Consider the following 12,853-nt stretch of genomic DNA (forward strand, 5'->3'; position numbering starts at 1 on the left):
AATAATTTCAATCATTGAAAACAGGTTAAAAAAAACTACTTAAAAACGATGTACTTAAAACTATAAGCATATACAAAAAATATATAACTAACATAAATAAAATTTACTTACAAAAGCATGCAACTAACCTAAAAATAATTTAAATCATCCGTTGATAATGGTTGCCATGTCAACAATCAGAACACAATGCGCATGCGTGAATTTTCTTCGCCAGTTACGGTAACGCAAATGCGTGAATTTTTCTACGCCAGTTGGGGTAACGCTATGCAGATTAGACATTTTTAATTTCCTTTAATCTGTGTTATTTTAATTCAAAAGTACTTCAGAATAAATCTGAAACATGCATTAATTAACAATGTTTGATTTTAAATGCATAAAACGTTAAGAAAATAAACAGAATCGTTTGAAATAATCGGATGAAAAATCTTAACCCTAGCCTCATTACTGTTGGGAGAAAAAAAAAAACTGAAGCCTTACTCATTTGGCGGTGGGGAAAATGGAAGATTTTTTTGGCGGGAAAGTTAGTTTTTAATTAATAATTAAAATTCTAATTAAAAATTCAAAAAAGGGTCCCCAGGTGCACATTTCCGACCTCTAAGGTCTACATGTACCAAATGTGGTAGCTGTATGTCAAATGACCTGGCCTATAGTGCGCCAACACACACACACACACACACACACACACACACACACACACACACACACACACACACACACACACACACACACACACACTTTGAGCTTTATTTATAAGTATAGATTTTAATGTTGCGAATAATACGGAGAAATGACACACACACATATACACTCACTTTCAAGGTTAGCAGGGATAGAGGTTAGAATTTGCACTACAAATGTGCGCAGTTGTGGAATTGAAAACAAAATCAAAACCTTATATAACTGATTCCCTAATTTTTTTACAGCGTCAGTATTGATCATTTCATTATAAGTAAAGTGTTGTACACATGAATTTGGACAGTAGATCGTTTCCGCTTATATAACTGCATACAATTAATGAATAATTGTGAATTTCTGATAATATTGAGAAGACATATAATTTCTTAATCCCCTTTTTAAGAATTAAAATCCAGTACCGAAGCAATAATCATCCTTTACAGCATATCCAGGAAAGCACTCGCATATTTTCTCCTCATCCCAGTTATAGGTGCACGATTTTGAGTTTTCTCCACAAGAACAACCTGAAAAATTAAAGATCTATCTATTAACTGCCACAAAACATTCATTAAAATTTTTCTTACAATTAAAATTTCAAGTACTGATAACATAAAATATATTTGTAGCAAAAGGTAATTATGAAATGTCAAATTAGCTGTTGAAAGCTCAGTTGATGCAAACCTTTTATACAAGAAAAAAAAATTATATTAGTTTTCGTTAGAAGTCCAGTGTTGCAAATTTATGTTTAATTAAAGTAAATCAGTCTTTATTCAAAATAAATGATACAAAATTTAATAATTGTAAGTGGTAACTTGAATTTGTGCAAAGACAAGGCAAGAATGGCGACAATTTCAACACAAAAATTCTATCGATCAACAAATAATTTGCCTTGTTGGAAACGTGGCAAACATTATTAACGTGGAAATTGTTTTGAAGTTTTCTGTAAAATACATTTTTTTCATTATCCATATGTTAAATAACCTTATTTTAAGTATATTTCCTTTCCAAGTTTTGTCTATTCGATATTCCCGACTTATTTTGTCTATACTATAGAGTGTTTATTGAGACAGAGGAAGGTCTAGATAATGAATGATTGACATGTTGCGATTGCCGAAACAGGAGCAAAATAATGAATGATTGCCATGCATCAAATTGATGGTAAAGTTGACTACTTAAAAAAAAACTAGCTATTAAGTGATTTTTATGTAATAAATTGAAGGTAAATGGACCTTTTGAGAAGTTAATGAACAATTATCATGCATCAGAAATGTACTATAGATAATGAGCGGAATAGAATATAGATAATGAATGAAAGTCATGCTCCAAGAAAGCAACATATTTTGCAGATCCCTTGAAACCAAAAGACAACAAATTATAATAGTTGAGTTAAAAAAAATATCTCATAAATGTTAGCTAATATAAGGTGCAAGTTTTCGTAGATTTTTTCTTTAAAAATTCAAAAGTGTATGGAATTTTAAATATTGTAATACTTACTTCGTGTAGTGGGAGGGAGAGTTGTAGGCATTCGAGTGGTTACCTTCTCCGTGGTAGTAGATTCTACTACTAAAAATTATCAAATCTGATAGTTAATAAAAATGTTCAAAATTTTCTGACATTTTACGTAGAAAAATATAAAATTTATATAAGAAAGGTAATTATTCTCTTACCAACGCACAATCCATGCTTTTCGACAGTAGATGATTTGCAGTTGCATCTTTTTCTGCCATATTCGAAACTACACGAACCGTAGGGTCCACAATTGCATTCTATAATCAAAAGCAATTCGAGCAAAATTCATGAAGAATGAAAATACGTAATTTCGTTTTCTCAATAAAAATTACACTTTTATGTTTCAGAAATTTATACATCGTTAAGTAAACAAATTTTATTTAGATTTTTTATCCTACTTTTGAAAACATCAATTTGAAGCACATAAAAAAAACCGATTAAAAATTTTTATTGTTATTAAAATTATATAACACATTAAAATTATATAACAAAAATTCGGGAATGATTTTTATTTAAATATGTTGTTTTAAAATTCATTTTGTTGCCTTAGTGAAAACTTGAAGTTAAAAAGTTATTTAAGGTCTGAAAGGAGAATTTCCGAAAATAATATTCTAAATAATATTGTAAAGTAAATTAAGATACAATTGAATATTTTTAGATATAAAGTCTTCAAAATTCATTTAAAATTTAATTTGATTATGATAATAAGATTAACGCTCTTTCATTATGTAGAGTATCTCTTGTGGTTTTAGAGTAAATTATTTCTTTAAATATTTTTGTATTGATTAATAAATTTTTTAAAGAAGAATATTTTTCATTCCTTAGTACGTTATTAAAGGTTGTTTATTAAATTTTTTTTGTTTTATTAATATATATTTATACATATCGAAGGTAAAAACGATATTGAGAAGACATAACTGATGATGATTACAATAATAGTAGATTTTATTTCGAAACAAAGGAATCTATTGATATGGAAAAGTTTCAGGCAGTGGAAGCCACGCATAAACTTTAAATTCATAAATAAATTTTACATATTCAGATTTGAGTAGCTTCAAAATTATAAAAGATAATAGCAGGTTAATTTGAGCGTATAAAAGGATAATTCTTGAAGGGTTTTTTTTCCCCAATTGAGGCAGGTTTAAAGAAAAATATGGATCACATAGGGAAAAAAAATCATTGTGTAGCTGGTTCAAAGAGATAGACTGCGATATCCAAATAAAACGAAGCTTTCGATCTCAGCCCGAACCAGTCATTCCTCAGCTGAAGCCCGAACCAGTCATTCAGGCTTGGCGTACGAACCAGAGATCATAGACATACAGGACTTGAAGGCATATATTCTCATTGCATTTAAACATGATATAGTGAAATTATTAGTGAAATGTACATGGAAAGAGATTGAATACCAAATCGACGTTGCCCGGACTACTAGGGGCTAACAAAAACGCAGGGTCAATGCATTTAAACATGTAACGAATATAAAAAATTATGAGTTGCTTTGTCATAAGTTGGAAATGATTATTAACTAGTACAAATTCATAACTATTAAAGGTTAAATTTATATGTAAGATAATTTCTTTAAAATGTAATTTATGTAATGTAATATAAGTATGTATTTATGTAATTTATTTAAATGTAATTATTTAAAATGTAATAATTTATGAATACCAGATATTGCTTCTTGAAACAAATTCAAACCTTGCCTGCTAAAATATTAAAAATTAATTTTTTATTTTGAATTCATTTGTTTTCATTAAGGAATCAATGCATGTTTTTTTTTTGTTGTTGTTGATGCATCTTTAACAATATTTTTTTTTGTCTTATTCACATATTGTACTTAAATCTACCCATCTCTTTAAAGAACCTTTAATATTTATTAAGTACTTGAGATTTATACCAGTTTCTTTCCAATAATAGCAATGTCCGGAATTTAAAACTATCACAAATTAGTTTTACGTGTAATCAGATTTTTCATTCTAAAAGTATATTCTTCCTCAAAGATACGAAAGGAGTTGACTCTATAATATCAATCCCGGCGATTTTGGGTACTCAGATGCGTTAATTTAATGTCCAAGAAATCAGATTTCTGGATTTTGGTTAATTTTGAGAAGAAATAGGAATTCTTGAATAATGGCAATAATTAATGCTGCTCTGTTGTTAATAAACGGAATGGATGATGTAGGTGAAACTGTCCATTATAGCTTACATTGAGGCGCCAGAAGAAGACTTCGTGACTTTAACAGCTGCAGAAGCACTAAATAAAAAAGTGTAACAAGGCTGTTTAACAAAGCCTCATACTGAACTTTTGAATTTGCTTCAGGAAAAAATTCAGTGTAACTGGAGTTTTGGATTTACTCTCATTGGTCCGCAAAGATTTAATCCGGTAAATTGTCTGGTGAAATTGTTTAAATATCTAGGAGAAATATCTTAGGAGAGTGACACAAATAAATGAGATAGGTTTCTTCCAATGAAGAAGGCTCTTAAAGCCAATATTCTTCATTGAATTTGGTGTAATAAATGTGAGATTTGAAACCTATAGTTTTCACCCTGAAAATAAATAGATCTTTGTGATTATTATTCTGTCCTGTCTATGGCACTTTTAAAAAATGAAGTGAATCCTTTCACAAAACCGGCGCAGCATTTATCAGCAGTCCAATAAGAAATTCAATAAATAAATTTACTGAAACATCTATTTGAAAATTATTTAAAAAGAGGCTTAAGAACCTTCGCAATAGCCTTGATTTACAGCATATCCAGGATAACAAGTGCATTCCTTTTCGCCAAGCACGTTATAGCGACAGGTTTTTGTAGTATGACCACAGGTACAATCTGAAATATTAGTGACAAAATGAATCTATAATTTCATACAAATAAGAATTTCTGTTATCTAAAATTTGAAATGAATTTTATAATACTTTATATAAAAAAGTAAATACAAAATGCCTGTGCTGTAGAACAAATATAATAAAAAAGACGTTGGAAATAAGTCTGCCACTTGTTAACAAGATATACAAAAAGTGTTTTATGTATGAGATGAATTGTGTTTAAGTTTTATATATGACATTTTCAAACGCTTTGGGAAATTCGTATATATAGAAAAAAATATGGAGGAAAGTACTTCCAGTAATAAAATGTGATTAATGAAGAAAAGGCATGTCTTTCTTCTAATGGAGGAGTAAGGGTCAGCAAATTAATGTATTCAGGTATCTACTGGGCTGTAGGGTGAGAGGCATTAACAACATTTTATAGACTAGTATTCAAAAACAATTGTTCGATAATTATCAAAGAATTCAGGAATACTAACAACGCTGGAATATGGAAAACACAACGTACATAATTGTATCTCTGTCAAAGAAGCAATATGCAACAGTCTAGGTTCATCTTCCTAGCTGAGTTTTTATTCTCGAAGAAAATTACATTCTCTAGTGTCATAGTTGTAATTTCCATTATCGAATTCAGCTTTTTCCGCCGTTTTATAAAGATTTCTTAATATAGGACACAAATTTGATTTGGTACTATAACGCCAAAGATCACGAAGCTTTAAAGTTCATTTTAAATTTGTTTTTAATATTGTTTTTAATATATATTGTTTTTTTTGTTTTTATTGCATATTGTTTTTAATAATTTGAAATTTCATCCAAAGATGTTGCTATTGTTGTTATTAACCTAGATACCAGCTTTGCTAATCTCTGCGAATTTAAAAAAATTCCAAAAAAATCGATGAATAAAATCGGTTCCTTTAAAACGTCTACTTTGGCAAAACCAAAATAATCAAGATTGTGGAAAGGGGGTATCAGATGAGCTTTATACAAATGGCATTATCACTGCTTAGCGCACGTATACATAGAACGGGAATTCCCCGGGCGAAGTATTAACATAGATTGTATTAGGGAAAGTAGATAGGTAGCGCTTTAGAATGACATGAATGAAAGATGGCGCTACGATCACTACAAAAGCTTTCAGTCTTGTTGGAAATCAAATGCATTGATGTGTCCATTAATAAATGGGGCGAGAGAATCGTTTGCTGTTTTCTGGTAAGTTTATTTTTGTATTGATCATATCGCTCAGGACTTCTAACTTCTATGTATGATTGGGGTAAACTTTCCAAATCTTTCCACTTTTTTCCTTTACTTCCTCTGGTGAAATAAATGATTTTTTTTTTAACTCAAGACATTTTAGAGTAAGTAAAAACTTTGTCACTAGGCATGATTTCAGACGATGCAGTCTTGATAAAAGAATTAACCAGATCAGCCGGATGTGAAATGCATTTAAAGTAGATGCACTGTTGCAAGGATAACCGAAAGATAAGACCTAAACTATCCACATATTCTCCTACTCCCGAAATCAAAAAGATCATGTATAGGATCCCGACTATCTTTTAAAATCCATATATCTTTAAAATATACTTCAGCAGCAATATAAATATACTACGTGTCTTTATAAATTGCAATAGACTTAGACATGCATAAAGAAAAGTGGTCAGCGTTTCTGATGATAATACTAATTCTATCAACGAAAGTATCCATGCACGTCCATTGATAGAGTATATACAAATCTTATTAGTATATTCCTTTCTTAAAATGTGTCAGCAACTCGAGATTTGTACTGTTGCTGGTATAATACTGTTTTCGAAATAGATGCATCTTCCTTGCTTGCGAAAGCACGAAACATAATCTCCAAAATGATTTTTTAATCCTATCATTTGTTTCAGAATTATGGACGAAAAATATAGACATTTTCTTTTTTTTTATAGAAATGTTGGTGACAGTGGCAACAAGTTTTTTATGCTTAATAATGTCCAGGAAATTGTTCACACTAAATCTCTTAATACCTCTGGTGAAATAAATGAAAATTGCTAATAGGAAGAGAATCACAAAAATTTTTTTTTTGAAGAAAACTTCTTCCACTAGATATTTTTTTCCCCGACTATAGGTTCATCATCCTCTACAAGGGAGAGATGGAGGTTCCCTAGACCCTTCCTTGAAACCACCCCTGCTCTCTTTTCATTATAAAATCTGATATTTTGGCATCCTCTACCTGCATCAAAGCTTTTAATAAATATATTAGCTAAACACAGTATCCCCGATGCTCAGTACTTTTGTTGTTAACATTAGAGGCTATTGCTATTAACATTAGAGGTGCTTCTATCAATCTCATAGAAGAGTGCGTCGTACCTTCCCTATACAGGGTGATTTTAAAATAGAAAGGTGTGAAATAGTGAAGGAAAGATTAACAACCCATTTTTATAACAATGCTATTGCACTATCGAGTACAAGCAGAAACACTACAAAATCTGCTAATATAAAAAGGTAAAAGAATTACAAAAACTTTATAGTATGGACAATTCTAAAATCTTTGTATAAACCTTGTGAGTGCCACAACTCATTATAACCTGCTTTTTGTTTTACAGAAATGAATTGTTTAGTCCTAAGTAATCCTAAGTGTCATAAGTAAATGATGTCATTGTGCGTCATTAGATAAGGATTTTTTTACAGTAAATTTATCTGTTTATGATGAATTTTTTTTGTGTGTTTTTTCCATTCAATGTGCCTTTCATACAATTCTAGACGGAGAAATTCGTTATAGTGAGTTGTTCTACCTATTAATGATTGATTCATATTTTAAAGTTTATGAGATGTATCTTTCATGCTCTTTTAATTCATCGCAAATTTCTTTAATAAACAGCTCCTTTATTTCTCTAAAAAATATCTGCTTTCATTCACTAGCACAGAGCTATGAATAGCTATCTACCTCTGTGTTTGGACTTCCCTAGATGAATTATAAAAAGATTTTGTTTATGCATGCCTTACAAAACTTTAGTCATGATTTTAGTATTACCTGTAAATAGGTATTATTACAATAAATTTTGCTTTCCTAGTTCCATTTTCTTTAATAGGTAAGTTTAAAATAATATATCCTGTCTTTGGATGCAGAAAGTTTAGTATATCGTCAGCCTTTCCTTCATTGGCATTAATGCGAAATATGAAATGAGCACATGAGGAAGGTGCAGTTCTTTTTCCAATCAGATATTGACTATTCTGTGGAATTTTACAAGAACATTGAATCGCCATACAAAAAGTTTTTAGTCTTGCATGATTTTGTTAAAGAATTTACTTTCGTGAACTTGTAACGAAAGTATTTATTAAAAGAATAAATTATTCTGAATCTTACCCCTGACTGTTGAAGCCGTACTGATCATTGTAGACGTACGGATGGAATCGGTTGTGCCTACATCTAACGAAAAAAATCATTCCATTTGTCTATTAAATGTCAAATTTAAAAATTTTTTTTAAAAAAATTATTTCTATCAACATCTTTTGATTTTTTTTCTTACCTACACAGACTCCATTCATTTCAACAGTAAAAGGTGCGCAACTACATTTCTTTTGATCATTTACAAATTTACAGGAACCATGAGGCCCGCAGTTGCATTCTGGAAGTAAAAAAAAGAAAATGTTATTTCTTTAAAAAAAAATCTCCTCAAATAATATTATAAACTTTATTAATTGCAAATTTTGGGAAACTTCATTCAAATCTGAGAATCTTATATAAATTTTAATAAGCCTAACCCAAAGGGAATCATATTTTAATATGAGAAATAAAATTAAAAAAAAACATGAGAAAATGTTTGCATTACTATTGTCAATAAGAGACTATTTTTTTTAAAGCTACATCACTTAGAAAGACTATACAAACATCCCTTTTTAGCATATAAAAATAAGTTGTCTTAGATAATATTCTAATATCCAGATAGTATAGCTAGTGGACACTATTGTGCAATAAAACATTATAACATTCAATGTTTTACAATGTTGTAAATATTGTTTAATATCATGCAATATTGTACAAAATATGTGTGCTGCTAGGGCATAGCATAAGAAGCAAAACTTTAGAACAATCGCACCATTTTTGAAAGCTAATAAAAATCATATGTTTCTACTCATATAGCACATGTATTATACAATACTGACAATATTCACAGTACCATGTTGAATATTGAATACTATAATGAAATATCGCATAATTTTGTGCAAAATGCCGTGTTGTCTAAGTAATACGAAATTTCAAAGCTTGATGATGTTTCACACTTGAATCATTTGTTCTCATATTATTAAAAATTGCTTTTTTTACTACAGTAACTGTAACATGCCCATAAAAACCTATTAAACATAGCAACAAAGCCATTTATATGAATGAAATTAAAATTTTTATTCTGAGGGATATTTACTAATATTTAAAAATATTAAAATCAAATCAAAAGGTTCGCCAAAACAAAATTTGTATAATTAAGTATCAAAATTTTATTTTTGAATTTAAAATTTTTTTAACAAATTGATTTAGTATATATTAATTCAGAAAATGTTGAGAAAAAAGTGAGACTACTTATTTAAAACTATATCAAGGGAAAGCTATATCACGTAGAAAAACTATACAAATATCTCTTTGATAAGGCTATTAGCATAAGAAAATGTGTTGTTACATACACTTTTTTAACATCCAGATATCACAGCTAGTGGAAAATATTTGTGCAATAATATATTTTAATATTCAATATATTACAATATTGTAAATATTGTTTAATATCCTAAAAATTATGAGTTTCTACTAACGTAGTACACATGTGTTGTACAGTACTGACAATATTCGCAATACTGTACAATGTTTAATATTGAATAATATAATACAATATAATATTGCATAATTTTGAGCAATATACTGTGCTACCTACATAATACGAAATATCACAGCTTGGTGATGTTTGACGTTTGAATCATTTGTTTTTATATTATTAAAAATTAATTTTTTACCACAGCAACTGTAAAACGCACTTAAAACACGGCCACTAAGCGCATTTATATGAATGCAATTAAATTTTTTATTGTAAAGCATATTTAATAATATTAAAAAAATATTAAACTCAAATCAAAAGCTTCAATGAGACAAAATTTGTATAACTGAAAATCAAATGTTTATTTCTGAATTTAAAATTCAAAAAATAAATAAATTATTAAATGTTATAGTAATTTTGAAGTTGTTGAGAAGAAAAGTGAAAATTTCAATAATAATAATAATAATAAAATTCTAATACCGCCTCCGCCTTCTTAATGAGCACATATTATCTAAAGAGTAACATCCAAATTTAGTAGATGTAGGTCCAACGGTCTGCCTGTAGAACTTTTTAGAGGAGATTTTAAAATTATTTATTTGCCACATCTAATCACATTACAAGTGATGCTTAATATATGAGCAATTTCATGTTAATAAGAGACAATAGCCAAGAGTTAACATCATGTCCCAGGGGTCTTCTATCCTTCTCAAATCCCTAATAAAGATCAAAAGTGGCTTAAACGCTTAACCCTTTCGCATCGACTGTTACGTACCAGCAAGAAACGAACTTGTAGGGGATTGAAATGAGCGAGGATAGAACCTGGGACCTTGTGGTTCGCAGTCCAGTAACGTGACCATGATACAAAAGCATATGCTCGTGCAGCGTAGCTGTTAACTAGCTTATAAGCTATTCACTACAGACAGTGAGTCGGAGGTAAGACGAACGATATATATGGCTGTTGAGTGGTGATGTATTTAGCTGTTGATTCTAATGCGTCTGTACCCATTTGAGTAGAGCCAAGCGTTATGGCGAGTGTGTGTGGGTGGGTGCTGATGCTGTTGCTGCGTCAAGTGAGTCTGACGACTTTGGTTTGCTGTGGGTAGATGGCACCACAACAGCTGTGCGAAGGTTGAAGGTTCATCGTCCAAGGTCACCATTGTAGCGATATGTGAATGCGAGAGGATAGAACCTGGGACCTTGTGGTTCTCAGTCCAGTAACATGACCAGGATACAAAAGAATATACTCGTGTAGCGTAGCTGTTAACTGGATTATAAGCTATTCACTACAAACTCATTTCATTGAGCGTTTTTTCGTTCACCCTCGGCCACCACACATTTGTGTCAGTGTCCTGGAACTTTTTAAAAACTGTAACTTTCGGCACAAGATGGCATTGTATGCCCACATGGTTTCATATGCATGTAGATTTTACCTGCTACTCGAAATGTCAGGTGCAGGATTCACATACACGCGCTTCTTGATTATATATGAGAAAAGGAATGTTTCCGAATGGCATCGGCATGCTTTATGACCTTCTTTAATTTAACCACGTGATATTTGTTTATAATAAGCAGAGGCGTTTTATTTTCACTGCAGCGTTGGGTATTTCGGTTTGGAGTCCAATTTTTAGTGCAAAATTATATCTTGTAGACGAATTTTTGTCTTTTTACCGTTAGAATGTCGAAGCTTTGAAAGTGTTTAACTGAGCATGAAATAGCAGCAATGATGCAAAATATTTTAGATATCGATTCAGAAACAGATTCGTATAGTAGTGATAATGATTCTATAATATATTACAGAACATTATTAAACAACGCTTTGATATTTTGGTAATTTCATGGATTTAGGCTTAATAGCAAAAAACCTTCTGGCCCTGGACAGACACTCGCGAAAGAGACTGTTGGCCTCAGCGGTAAGCACACGTTTGCGCATTCCGTCGCGAAAGGATTAAATTATACTCATGCTGCCAATGCATGTTTCTAGGACTGGTTTGAATTCTCGAATAAGTTGATATCAGACAATATTTGCCGTTAGGCGATACAATAAAAAAAGAGGCAAAAGCTCCATAAGAAACCCATACGAATGTGTTTTGAACAAAATCTTTATCACTCCTTGTGTCTCTATGTCATCAATCGCCATAATGCATAAATAACTCGTCAGCATAAAAAGAATTTATCACGGAGATTATAAATAAAAATATTTCGTTTTCGCAGACAATAATACTGTTGTTACTTTTCAATAAATCTCAGCATGGTTCTTGAAGGCAGAACATTTATTAGACAAAGAAAACGAAAAGAAAAGAACACAGGTATTGACGGTTACGCACACAGCATCACGTTAAGCAGTTCGCGTGGGGAATGCGCCGGGATGAGCCAGAAGCGTAATCACACAGCGTAATCCTACGCGAGAAAAATAGTCCCCTCGCTTCATCCCAACAAATACCTTAGAAGCATTTATTTGAAATTTCACTTCTTCCCTATTTCCAACTCTGTTTTCGGAAATTCACTCCAAATATTTTTCATTTTGTATTTTTTTTTTTTGCATGTGCGCCCGTTACCTTATGATGTGTAATATCTTCAGAATTTAATTATTACATATTGGTTTAATTTTATTTAATGTTGATGCAATATGAGATGCAACGAATTTCAGAAGATTTTTATCTGAAAGTTTTTTTCTTTCTAAAGCTTTATATTTTCTAATCTAACAATTATAAATTAAAATAATAAATTATGAAAAGCAGAAGAGATTAACTATCAGAAAGGAATAAAATTGAAAGTAGAAGTATTAAGACATGCACTTTTATTAGTGTGCTATACAGAAATAATATTTTAACAAAAAATTAGAGGATAGTCATATCACTGACTCTCCAATCAGCCCGAAGCCATACATATAAAATAACTGAATGACTAAACCGCCGCAACAGCTACACTGGCGGGAACTGTGGATGAGTCCTAATTGCCATCACCGGCCACGGTACAACCCTTCCCTAAGGAAGTACGTGCCATCATCGATGGGAGGAGTCAGGAACCCACCCTTTCGTATACCCTCCAGGGTCGCAACAA

General features: G+C 30.9%; 1 protein-coding gene across 1 annotated transcript in view; it reads right to left on the reverse strand.

The window, feature by feature from the left end:
* The window catches only part of LOC129975219 (neurogenic locus notch homolog protein 1-like), a gene marked incomplete in the record, with an annotated part of 118,297 nt that overhangs the window by 13,734 nt on the left and 91,710 nt on the right, over positions 1-12,853 (reverse strand). The window contains 6 exon segments of the mRNA XM_056088216.1: positions 1,095-1,199; positions 2,170-2,238; positions 2,343-2,441; positions 4,909-5,013; positions 8,356-8,418; positions 8,519-8,617. Of these exon segments, the coding sequence (XP_055944191.1) occupies positions 1,095-1,199; positions 2,170-2,238; positions 2,343-2,441; positions 4,909-5,013; positions 8,356-8,418; positions 8,519-8,617 (540 nt within the window).

This window comes from Argiope bruennichi, chromosome 7, assembly GCF_947563725.1.
Source record: "Argiope bruennichi chromosome 7, qqArgBrue1.1, whole genome shotgun sequence".
Classification (NCBI taxonomy): domain Eukaryota; kingdom Metazoa; phylum Arthropoda; class Arachnida; order Araneae; family Araneidae; genus Argiope; species Argiope bruennichi.